The sequence below is a fragment of the Hippoglossus hippoglossus genome, chromosome 17 (genome assembly GCF_009819705.1).
Source record: "Hippoglossus hippoglossus isolate fHipHip1 chromosome 17, fHipHip1.pri, whole genome shotgun sequence".
Lineage (NCBI taxonomy): Eukaryota > Metazoa > Chordata > Actinopteri > Pleuronectiformes > Pleuronectidae > Hippoglossus > Hippoglossus hippoglossus.
In genome coordinates this window covers 21,184,625-21,197,018 of record NC_047167.1, presented here as the reverse complement: position 1 = coordinate 21,197,018, position 12,394 = coordinate 21,184,625, and the positions used below count along the sequence as shown (strand labels likewise).

Here is a 12,394-nt window from a genome sequence, read left to right as displayed (position 1 = left end):
AGCAATGGACAGTTCGAGGAAAGTGATGTGTTTTCTCAACATTAGAGCTTCAAGTGTTAAGACTCATTTAAATTACTCGCGTGAATATGAGCAGAAATATGTCTCCTTTCATTTTTTATTTTATTTATTTACTTAAGAAACCAATGGGACTGAGTGCAACAGACTGGGAAGTGAAGCCAGAAAGAAATGGGGGCGTTTTCAGGGATTTGGTGAAAATGAGAACAAATTAAAAACGGCAGATTCATCCTCAACCGTAAGAATACTGGTCCGATGACAGTACGTGTTGGATGTGTTACTAAGTGTTGAATTACACTCATATTTAGATACTAGCATAATTTAACACATTTTATATTAATAATTTAGCACAAACCACCCAAAGCTCATTCTTCCTCATGCTAATGATTACAGCTGCGAGGAAGGAGGAATATATTGCACCAGCGTTCCCATAATTGCAATAAAGAATGTCTTGAAGCGTATCATGACTTTTGTGCGGTGTTTACCGATGCCGTGCTCGCTAATTGAAAAGTTTCCACCTAAGCGTGCAGGAATAAACCACGAGGAGCAAGCATGATGGGAATCATCAGCATGGTCTGCACTTAAACTACCCGCCGTATAACAGCGATTGACTTCTGCGCATTACCTTTAATAACACTACCACAAGTTATGGCCTTGGAACGTGGAGGTAATTGATCAGTTAATTGCACATGAACCTGCATTGGCGCCGGATTGCGTTTTATCGCAGGTAAACGAGAGGATGTAGACAAACAGGACTCGGGAAATGCTTCTTTACATATTTATTTTTAACCCTTTTTTCATTTTGTCTCACACCAGAGCTGCTCTTTTTAGGCACAGTTAGGTTTTCTGTTCTTCAAATGAAGAACAGAAAACGTGGAGCTTCACGGAGAGTCCACGGTCGCCCCAGTGTTTGCTCAGCAGCAGGTGTCAAGGGAGCAGACGATTAGCTTTCACTCAGTTTGAGGATTTTGCCCTGCAGCCATAACTTAGAGTTCTTGTAGGTTTTGGCTCTCGGAATCACCCGATTACACTTTAAAAATATCCGTCTCAAAGAGTTTTGGGTTCAGCGGCTGGACAGACGCTCCACTGGCTTCGGTTGAGGGGTCACACATTGCCTAGTTTTTATTCTTCCAGATTTAAAGAGAGATTAATCAGTCCAACACATTCAGGTTTGTCCTCGATTCAGACTCCCCATCATTGTAATTACTGTACAGTGCTTAAGGACTTGTGCATTTACATAATTGATTCTTTTATCAAGGCACGTCTCGCTATCGCTCTCATACACAATCTGTTATGCAGAATGGATTTTTTTGACGCAGGCTGATTTGAAATGCTGATCTTCTTCTTCTCCCTCCATCTCTTTTAAGCTCTTTTCTTCCCAGAGCTGCTGCACTCCTCCCAACTCAATCCTTCTTTCCATCATTTTCCTCATCATTCCCCTTTTTTTTGTACTTTAACTGTCTGCTGCAACCCCCCCCCCCTACATTGCTCATTCCATCTCTAAACTCCCCTGCTTTTATCTTTTCCTCCCTCGTTCCCCCCAGCATCCTTTTCCCTTTCTCCCTCTACTCCCCTCTTGATGACTTCATCTCTTTTCTTTCTCCTGCAGCTCCCGTCACAGCTTCCTTCTCCTCTCATCACTTCACCTCTCTTTTGACTTTTTTATGCAAAATGTGCAGAGCATGTACAGTTCAACTCAGCGCTCTCTGTCTCCCTCCTCTCTCAGGCCGGCCTCCTTCATCTGGGAGAAGAAGGATGGTGAGCTCCCCTCGCTGGCCAAAGCCGACGGTGCTCTTCTACAATTCGAGATGCTCAACAAATCAGATAATGGCGTCTACCTCTGCCAAGCGGACAACGGCATCGGCAACAGCCAGGGGGAGTACACACTCCTGGTGCAAGGTAACGAGAAAGAGTGAAAGGAGGGAAGGGAATGTGTGGTGGGAAGGACATGAAGAAGAGAGGGATGGATTTAATGTGACAGGGTTGGGATTGTCTTCTTCTACGTTTCTTCATCACGTTTTTATTTTTTATTTCTTTGTGGCTATGCTTGTACTTCTTCCATCGTTTCTTCTCTTCTGATTTACTTTTGTTTCTTTCCTCCTGTTTTTCTTTTGTTTTTGTTTTTTCTCATCCTTCCGCGCCACCACAACCGCCACCGCTCACCATCCAACCGCTTTCGCTCGTCCGTGCGCTTCTCTCCCCTTGGTAACGTTCTTGTGTCCCGTTTCGTTCGATCCATGCCTACTTTTTTGCGCTTTGCTTTGCCTCGCTCCTCCTCCAAAGATCTTCGGGACCCAGACAACCGGACACTACCTCCCCCTCCACTGACCTCTCCGATATCTACGTCTTCCCCCTCCGATATCTACGTCTCCCCCTCCGATCATCTACGTCTTCTCCTCCGAATCCTCGTCTTCCCCTCCTACCGCTCCCCCACTGAAGTCTCTTATCTGCCTCCAGCTCTGAATCCACTTCAGCCTCCAGCTCTGAATCCACTTCCGCCTCCTCCTCCTCCCCCTCCCCCTCTCCTACTCCTACTCCCACCCCCTCGGAGGCTGACGTGTTGACCACCATCTCCGATTTCATCCACCACCGCTCTCTCAAACGGCCCTCTTTCCCGACTTGCCATTCTCCCCTTCATCCTCCCCGGCCACCCCTCCTCTCTCCTGCAAGCATTGCTCCATCACTGCCACTCCCTCCCTCCTCCTCCTCCTCCTCCCCGCCTCCTCCCTCCCCTACTCTCCCAGTTTCCGTCCAGCTGAATGGAGTTTACACTTTCACAGGTAAAACCATCTGAGTTACACACTTGGACACACACTTGCAAACAAGAGAGTTTATGAGGAGCTTAGTAATGGAGCAGAAAAACAAACACCGGTCACGTTAGTTCTTCTGCTTCTTTCCTGTCCCCTCAATACACAAACTGTGAATGTGCAGCGTTTGTTTATACATACAACACACACCACACCACACACACACACACACCCACACACACACACCACACACACACACACACACACTGGCCACAAAGACTGACTCACAAAAATTGTTGGGACACCTGATGAAGGAAAAAGTGGAAAAAATGTGTCAAAACTGTTTGATGTTTTTCTTTCTTGTTTCCCTCTCCCTCCTGTTAATGATACCTAACCGTCCAACCCCCCAACACACACTCTTCCATCCATTCATCACTTCATCCATCCAAACATCTAAACATCTACCAATCCATCTACTCATCCACTTGAGAAGACTGCTGCAGACAACATCCCAGGTATAACGTTTTCACCAGTCACCTGTGTTCTGACTTTCTGTGTTTCTAACTTTCCTTCCACCTGCCTGTCTGTCTGTCCGTCCGTCTGTATGTCTGACTGTCTGTACTTCTGTCTGTTTTATCTCTGTCTCTTACTCTGGATGAAAAAATATTTTATAGTCTGGGGACCCTTTGAACTTCAGAGCAGAGGATGAATATTTCATATTCCTGCCCACGTAATTCTTTGTTGTTGCCCATACATGCCAGATGAGCTCAACAACACACACACACACACACACACACTACACACACACACCCACACACACACCACACACACACACACACACACACACACACACACACACACACACACACACACACACACCACTCCCTCACATGTGACACATTCACAGTATTCGCACCCACGCTCTCTCACATCCATCTCACAAAGACATGCACACACTAGCATGACCCCTTAAGTGGTACAAGTCATTTACACAGTGTTTCACTTCCACTGCCATGTTTGTGTGTGTGTTTGTGTGTGTGTGTGTGTGTGTGTGTGTGTGTGTGTGTGTGTGTGTGTGTGTGTGTGTGTGTGTGTGTGTGTGTGTAGCACCGGGGAGGGAGGGGCCAGGCTTCGAGGTGTTCTCGGGTCTTGTCTGCTTTTCTTTGATGCTGACAGCAGGATTTATGGGCTCATTCTCATTCGTCTCGCCTCGTCAGCATGCCCCTCTCACCTCCACACCGGCCAGCCAGAGCGAGTGTGTGTGTGTGTGTGCGTGTGTGTGTGTGTGTGTATGTGTCATTCTGACTCCGCTCCACACCTCCACCACCCTCTCACCCCCCCCCCCCCCTCTTCTCCCTGTTCTCTGTATGTGGCTGGCCTCTGGTTGGTTGTTGTCGTGCTCCTTCACTTCTCTAACTGGCTGAAATGTGTCTTGTTCCTCCACCGTCGGTCATTTCCACCTGTTGGTGTCTCGGTTGGTCGTGTTTCCCTTCCTTCCCTCCTCAGTTTCAGTTTCGTCTGCATATCTGTTTGTTCATGGCTGTTTGCTGTGCCTCTGATCTCTCACTCCTGTGCTCTGACTGGGTGTACAAGCCAAGTTTTCTTCCTCTGACTGGTTGAATCCTCGTCCTCTTCATCGGTTTGACCCCCTCCAACATTCACCAAGTGCAAATCAGCCTCTTTGTTCAGCTCCCTTTTGATGCCTTTCACTATAAGAAGTGCTGCTTTTGAGTTGTGCCTTTCTCTGTGATTTTAAATTGACACCCAACGTTTGATCCGTTAGGAAAAGTCAGGCGAAATAAACGATGTAGAAAATGTTATTCTCCAAGGGGCGAGAAGCCAGAGGGTCTGAAACGAGGCAGATCGGGGGAAATGATCTAATATCGGTTGGTGGGTGAAAATCCTGAATCTCCAAAAAGAGTTTGTTTTACAAGTTTCTCCAAGTAAAAGAACATTTTTATATTTTGAAATTGAAATAATACTTAATCATACAGATAATTAAAACAAGTATATTTCTAAAGGATATTATTAATACAATTCCTGGTACTTTTAGTAAATAAGTAATTAGTAAGAGTTACTAATATATTGATAATCAACGCAAAGCACATTTTCACATTTTTAACATGGGTTAAACATTTTCTGCTCGTTTAACCCATGTCTGGTTTAACTAGCAGATAATTTGTGTTCAATCAGATTATTCTAAAGATTGAATCTGGTGCTTCGGGGGCTCTGGAGGTCTAGGGACTCCTGGAGGTCTGGGGGCATAGGTGCAGCTGCCTGTTCCCCCCGGTCGGTGATCCCACCTCAAACTACGAGTCTCTTAATCCACAGAAGAGCATAATAATACTTCAGTGAATGTGGAAAAAAATGTAAATGACCCTGGCCTGAATTAGCGGTAAGGATTTCACCCAACATCATCAGTGTTTGTCCCCACGAGTCTCTGGGACTGGGCGGGTCGAACTTGCGCATCGTGCTGCATGTGAGTCACGGATCATTTTTAATGGGCGGAGGGTGACACGGTGGCCTCTTTTCTTTCGCCTGGTTTTTTCTCTTATCCTTGTCTCTGTGTTCTGAAGCTTTGCATCTGTGCCTGGGTATAATGTACTGACAAGAGTTCTCTGCTTCCCTGTTCTTTGTTTTCTTCTCTTCTTCTGCTTTCTCCTCACTCTCCCCATTATTCTCTCTCTCTCTCTCTCTCTCTCTCTCTCTCTCTCTCTCTCTCTTTCTCTATTTCTGCTGCCTTTCATCATCCGTCTCCTGTTTCCGCCAAATTTCCTCCACCACCCCCTTTTCCCTCAATCTCTTTGAGTCTTTTTCCCTCTTTCTGCCTATTTCTCAATGTCTCCTCCTCCTTTTCTCTCGCTGTTTTCTCTGTTTCTTCCTCATCCATTCTGTCCATCTCTCTCGCATGACTTCCACGTCCTTTTCTTAACCACACCTTTCACCTTCAACCCTCTCCTCTCCTCCTCTCCTCCTCTCCTCTCCTCCTCTCCTTCTCAAGACCCCACAGCCATGTTGACCTCTTCGGGGGTGGACCACGCTGTGATCGGAGGGGTGGTGGCTGTTATCGTCTTCATTCTGCTCTGCCTCCTCATCGTCCTCGGCAGATACCTCATCAGACACAAAGGTCACCTGCTCACAGACACACCCGCACACGGACACGTGCACGTGCATGCTTGACAATACATGGAGATACACTTGCATAAATATGGATACAAATACGAACCAAGACAGGATCCTACACTTAAAAAACAACAAAGAAATGCAAATGCCCAAATATATATTCAAAGCACAAGCCTCACTTGTTTTACCCTCAAAGCAGAAGAAGAAAGTGAATGAAGAGGATGTTTATTCATTGCCTTTTAACACATTTTGGGTCACACAACTTCCTGCGAGATTAGATTTCCTGACACGAGCAACGTCTCTGCTGCGTATTTTCAATTAAATGATCAAATATGGGATTCAAAGTGATGTGGAAGAGATTTAATTGCCTTCGTACTCACATCAGCTCCTGTGCTCTGCTCTCTCTCTCACTCACTTCTCAAAAAATTGCTTTTGGAATATAAACAAACAGGAACAAAGCACATTCAAATGTCTCCAGTCCAGCAGGGGAAATTTAAATGGTAATATCGACAGGTTTTGGCCCCCAGGTGGCGCAGTTGATAGCCCATTACCCACCGCCACCAACACCAAAGTTTGCCAGATTCACTCCCAGGCTCCGGTGCCTCCAGCTGGGTCAGAATATTGAACACGATCGCCTGGCGCCCGGTGTTAACATGGTGCCAGGTCTGTTAGGGATCATGTCGATGTACTAGCGACTCCCTCTGGTTGGTTCAGGCACCTGTTCGGAGGCGTGCGTGTGAAATGATAGTGTGACGCTGTCTGATGCCTGCATGTGTTTCAGGCTGTGGGCCAGCAGAGGACAACAACAATAAGAATGAATTGAGATTTATTTAGCACAAAGCAACAGATAAATATAACGTGCACTCATATTCTATAACAAATAAGTATATCCTTGATTCAATGACCCTTTAAAAGTAGTTTGAGAAAATAGTCTAACCCTGAATTACACTTTCTATCTTTCGGCTTCTTTCAATGACATCTCAGGGTCTTCACCATCAAATGGATGGTTGTCCGAGTCGGGGCGGGCACGTAATAACAGGCGATCATATTTGTCATACTTTGGGGGATAGGTCGTAAACCCCGTCTCTGTTCAAAGATGGCCTCTGGCATCGGATGTAAATTTCTTCCTTGGTCACTCCTTGACTGGTCAAAGTCACAGACGCCCGATTGATGACTTTCACCTCTTCCTGGTCGATGCAGCGAGAGAGTTTTTGCTCAGACGCTGAACTGGTACCAACATTTGCTTTATCAGTTATGTACAACATGCATTAATCAAAGTTATTCAATTCTTCCGGTTGATAAAAACAGTAACTTGTGTCACTGAGAGCTGCAGAAAAACGCTTCTGGGATGTAGTCAACGTTATGTAGAGTCTGACCCTTTGACCTTTGAATTATGTGTTTTCAGGAGTTTGTCTCCTACTGTGCACCCAAACTAAAGAAAACTTAAACCATTAAAAACAATGATTTAGACATAACCACCGGGACTCTGTCTTCTGTCAGGGCCAGAGTTTGACTTCTGCTGACTCAGCAAACCCATCATCCCCCTCCCTCCCTCTCTCACTCTCTCACTCTCTCTCCTTCCACAGGGACGTATCTGACCCACGAAGCAAAGGGCTCGGACGACGCCCCTGACGCCGACACGGCCATCATCAACGCAGAGGGAGGCACCTCTGGAGCAGAGGACAAGAAGGAGTACTTCATCTAGACAGAGGAGGGAGCAGTGGAGAAAAGGAGGGCAGGAGGAGATGGAAAAGTTGGAGGACGTGTGGTAGTGGGGATGGGGAGGAGTGAAGGGGGGAGAAAAACCTCCATTTTGTTTTCTCGACGCTTCAGTTCTTCACTCGGTCGGAGGGATGACGGGAGGGGAAGGGAGGGGAAGAACTGTGGGCAGCATAAAGCGATGAGTTGAGCTTCGACTTGGTACTACCCTCTTTGCATTGATACAGGGAAGTGAGATTTTGCACTTGAACATACGGACAAACTGAGGTTACACACTCACACACACAGACACACACACACACACACACACACACACACACACACACACACACACACACACACACACACACACACACAGAAAAACGCGAGTCGGTTTTGGGAAACACCTCTTCCCACAGACTCGAACGCTCGTAGATGCTCAGAATATGGAACGCGAGCTTCCTACTAACACGTCTGAATTATGACATTTTTACACAAGCATCGCATCCTATTTCTAACTCGAAAAGGCAGAATTGTAACTCACATTCCGGCACCATTCCCCCCCGCCCCCCCCCCCCACTAACCCGTCCTGATACTCCACTTCTCACCACGACGCCAACGTGTCCCCTCGACATCCAAACCAGCTCAGTCCTTCACATCTTTTTTCTTTTGTCCAACCGACGAGGCAGAATCCCTCCGTCAACATCCGAGTGGCAGAGAAATCCACGTAAATCACCACTGACAGACACAATCCCCCCCCCCCACACCCCCTCCCCCCTCTCTCGCAGTTTCATCTTTTTACTCCATCAAACCTCTTTCTGTGCCGAAGATCCCCCCCACCCACCCTTAACGCAGCAACATGCAACAATCATGCAAAACTAGCATTCCCACCCTGCGCTACAAAGCCAAGGGGCTCCAGTATACATATATAAATATATATAAATATATATATAGAATTATATAGCATTCTTTTTACTTGACAGAAAATGTTTGGTGTGCTGTAAATACACTCTCTGTCCTCTCTCTACCCTCCGTCTCTCCTCTCTCTCTCTCTACATCTCCCTCTCTCCTGTATCTGATTCAGTCTGTTACTGCATTACAGTGACGTATATATACTCTTAAAATAAAATAAACGCCTGCCTGTTTTTATTACGTACGAGACAAAAATATCAGTATCTGGGGGGGAAAAAAGATTCTGAAAAAATAACCATGATGACGTTGCGATGAAAACTAACCTTAACTGCAAATATTTGTATGAGGAATGTTTCCTTGTTTTTTCTCTGCGTTCTTTTCTTTCCCGTTTTTGGTTTTCAGGACTCGTGAGAGACTTCCTCTCGTCGGCGTCTCGGTGTGTTGCTGTCAGTGTTAACAGTTTACAGTGTCTGTCAGTCTGTCGGCCCAGGAGTCCATGAATATCATTTACAACGTGTGGTTTCGATTTTGAGGTTTAGGTTGTTTTTTTTTATGCTGTTTGTTTGTTGACCTCTCTCTCTCCCCCCGTGTCCCGCGTCCACTGCCGCCATTTTGTCCTCCCGAAAAAACTAAACTGTAGCAAAACCTCGATCGAAAAACATTTTCAGAGGGGGGGGCAACCTGTTCGATGGAGCTTTCCTGGAGCGTCACTGCCCGGTGCTGGTGCTCGTGGACGGCTCCACTCGGCCCCTGCACCTCCCGCCTCCACCTTTCCTCCCCCCCACAGCAGACTGCTTGTCTTGGCACGAGCACCCGGCGCTAAATCCATTGAGTAGTGACTTCATGACTTCCTCTAAGACGCTGGCACAGTCGCTGCTCGCGGGAGGTGAAAATGCTCGCTTGCTTTCCACTACAGGGCCAAACAAGATTGCCTACATGCATTATGACAAACTTCCTGGCAACACAAAAAAAACCTTTTCTCTTATTGTTCCTTCTTTCTCTTTTCCTGCGTGTGTGTGCAGGAATCATTCGCCAGCTTAGCACAAGGTTTCCCACAAATGACGAGTGTTTTATTAAGGTTGTGAGTTGGCCTCGGTCCTGGCAAGCTCCGATTGGCCCGGGCGTGGAAATTGATTGCAATCTAACTAAGAGGCTCTGGGCTCCGGACTGCTCACGTGCCAAGGTTTGGCTCGACGGGCGCGGTGCCGAGCTGGAGTCTGGGCTGCACTAAGAAGAAAGTCATTCAGGAACTTAAACGTCCCCCCCTCCGCCCCGCTCGTCCATTTCTTTCCATTCTTTAATTAATCATCTGGTCTGTGTCCTGATCCACCTTCACCCGCTCTCCCCTTTCCTCATCGCTCCCCCCACCCCCCCAACGACCATCCATCTCTGCTCGATGTCCGATTCTCCTCGCTGGTTTCTCTCTCGTTCAGGAGTCCATGTAGACGTACAGTAGAAGTAGCGTCTCTAGATTCGCCCGGCGTTCGCTGATGGCTCTCCTCAGCACCTCCTGGGAGTGTTGCTACGGAGAGGAATCCATTTGCTGTTGTCCGTCGACCCGTTAGACAGTTATGTCTGTGATAGTTTTTGTACACCTTTTTTGGGAATGTTCAGGGATTGTGCTTTTCGTACCTTTCCCCCCCGCATTATCGTTAACCGCCACCACGCTGGCTGCATTTAAAGCCCAGCTGGTGCGTCTATAAGCTAGCTAAAATACAAAGGGTAATGTGACCCGAAGCAGGGTCAGCTGTTGTCTTACTTTCTCTCCTCCTGTGGCGTTCTCGTAAACTTGGCTTCAACAGTGTTTGAATTCCGTCGGACGCGGTTTCGACAAACCGAGGTGAACATTTTCTGGAGCTCATAACACTGTTGATCCCGCGTTTACGCCGCGTCGCTCTTCAGCCTGGTGTGTGCAGACCAGAGGACGGGCCTCGTCTCACAGAGCTCGCTGTCCACTTCCAAGAGATACCTTTGGTTTTGTATTTAATCCCAGTCCAATTCTGCTCTGTGAATGGAGAAAGGAAAATCTGCCTCATACCTAAAAAGTGTAGTGTCTTTTTAAAACTAATGGACCTGTATTTGCCTGTAATTTATCGTCCTGTCCTTCGTCTTAGTTAATGTGCTAGCATGTAGCTTGCATGAGAAACGGTTGGAAATGTAGATAGTGTCGGGGATGAGCAGCGGCGACGAGCTTCTCTCCTGAGGCGAGGGCGGCGGTCGGCCCCGGCTGACCTCGCCGCCGTTCTCTGATCTGCAAACATTAGGCCGTGCCCCGGTTCAACCATCTGTACCTCCTCATTAAAACAGAGGCAACTCACGAAGGGCCGTGTTCTTCTTCTTTTGCCACCACTGCTCCATTCAAACAACACAGAGGTACAGAGGAACTCTATCAGACTCATAAATCCCGTGCATCAGTGCAGTGATGACAAACTGTCACCAGATGCCAGCAAACAGCAGCTTGTCTTGTCCCGAGCTGTCCTGTCCTGTCCTGTCCTGTCCTGTCCTGTCCTGTCCCGCCACTCAACTCTCACCAACTCCTCTACGGGCAGTCGCACACTAGCTGCCTCTCATCCCTATTCGTTTTATGCTATACAAACAAATTGATTTTTAAATTCCGTTTTGTAAAAGGTGTGCATAATCTTAAATTTATTGATTTCAGTTCAACCGATAATCATATTTTTATTAGTTTGTCCAAAACTTGAAGGTTAGAACTTTAGTTTTTTGCGTATTTTATTGTTTCAACAACCATTTTTTAAAATAATTTTCGTGTATATAGTGTTGCCTTTACTGGATACTCTTACAAACGCACCCATGCACACACACTTAGGGTACATGCACATCCACACACATATCGGAATATGCACAGCAGGCATGGCGTCTGTGACTCTGGTGTATTTGTACATATGTGTGTGTGTGTGTTTGTGTATGAGTGTGAGATGTGTATTAATTGATCCAAACAGACTCCGAAAACACTCTGTACGCGTGTTGCGTTCACGAAAAATGTTATTATTTCAACGACTAAAATGACGTCTTTGTCTTTAGCTTCATTATTATTTTTGGATGATAAGTCTTCCTTTTGAATAAATGTCCATATCACATGAGAGTAGTGCTGTCACGTACGTTCCTTTCTACTATCGCCGAAGATGTCACCGAGGTGAGAGCCAGCCGCATGCTGTGGTGGGTTTGCCTCTGTTGGCCGTTTGTGTTCATGAAGTATTTGTTTTGATTTGGTTTTCTGTTCAAAAATACCAGTTCAGTTGTTGACTTCAATAAACATGCATTTGGGTTAATTTCACCTGTCGTTGTCGCTTCTTCCTGTTCAGAGACGTTTAGAGTCAGATGCTTTCTTGTTGCTGTTACTTTGCAGGTAAATACACAGCTTTAGGGGAAATGTGATACTTCTAAAAGCAGCTGGAGATTTCCAAAATCAATTTTAGAAGCAAATAAAAGCTCTAAAGTCCTAGTATTTGAAGTACTAATCTGACCAATGATCACTGTGTGTAGTGTAAATAATCAACAGGTTATAAAATGCCTCTCCTCATCCCCTTTTCACACTGTGCACTTACTGAATATGTCCAACAGGGGGCAGTGCAACACAATAACTCAAATCTCCTTTGCTTAAAAAGGTCAAATGTTTATAATAAAAAAAATGAAAACCTGAATTATACTAAATTTAGTTTCCTATTTGCAGACATGCTTTTCTTATTATTGCTGAAATAGATTATACTGTAAACTGTTTCTTTCTCTCATAAACAGTATAAAGGCCTCGTGGTCTCATGATCTTCCTTCCTTCCTTTCTTTCTTTCTTCCTTTCTTTCTTTCTTTCTTTCTTTCTTCCTTTCTTTCTTTCTTTCTTTCTTCCTTTCTTTCTTTCTTTCTTTCTTTCTTTCTTTCTTTAC

The 12,394-nt window shown here is 46.0% G+C and overlaps 1 protein-coding gene across 2 annotated transcripts in view; it reads left to right on the top strand.

Annotated features, from left to right (window-relative positions):
* The window catches only part of cadm3 (cell adhesion molecule 3), an 81,006-nt gene extending 73,089 nt beyond the window's left edge, over positions 1 to 7,917 (top strand). Inside the window, exons 8-11 of one of the 2 annotated variants that reach the window (XM_034614002.1) lie at positions 1,742 to 1,914; positions 3,256 to 3,277; positions 5,764 to 5,889; positions 7,472 to 7,917. In XM_034614002.1, the coding sequence (XP_034469893.1) occupies positions 1,742 to 1,914; positions 3,256 to 3,277; positions 5,764 to 5,889; positions 7,472 to 7,517 (367 nt within the window). In that variant the 3' untranslated portion in view covers positions 7,518 to 7,917. The remainder of the gene's footprint in view (positions 1 to 1,741; positions 1,915 to 3,255; positions 3,278 to 5,763; positions 5,890 to 7,471) is intronic. The other variant, XM_034614001.1, reaches the window with a different exon arrangement.
* The last annotated feature ends 4,477 nt before the right edge of the window (positions 7,918 to 12,394 follow it).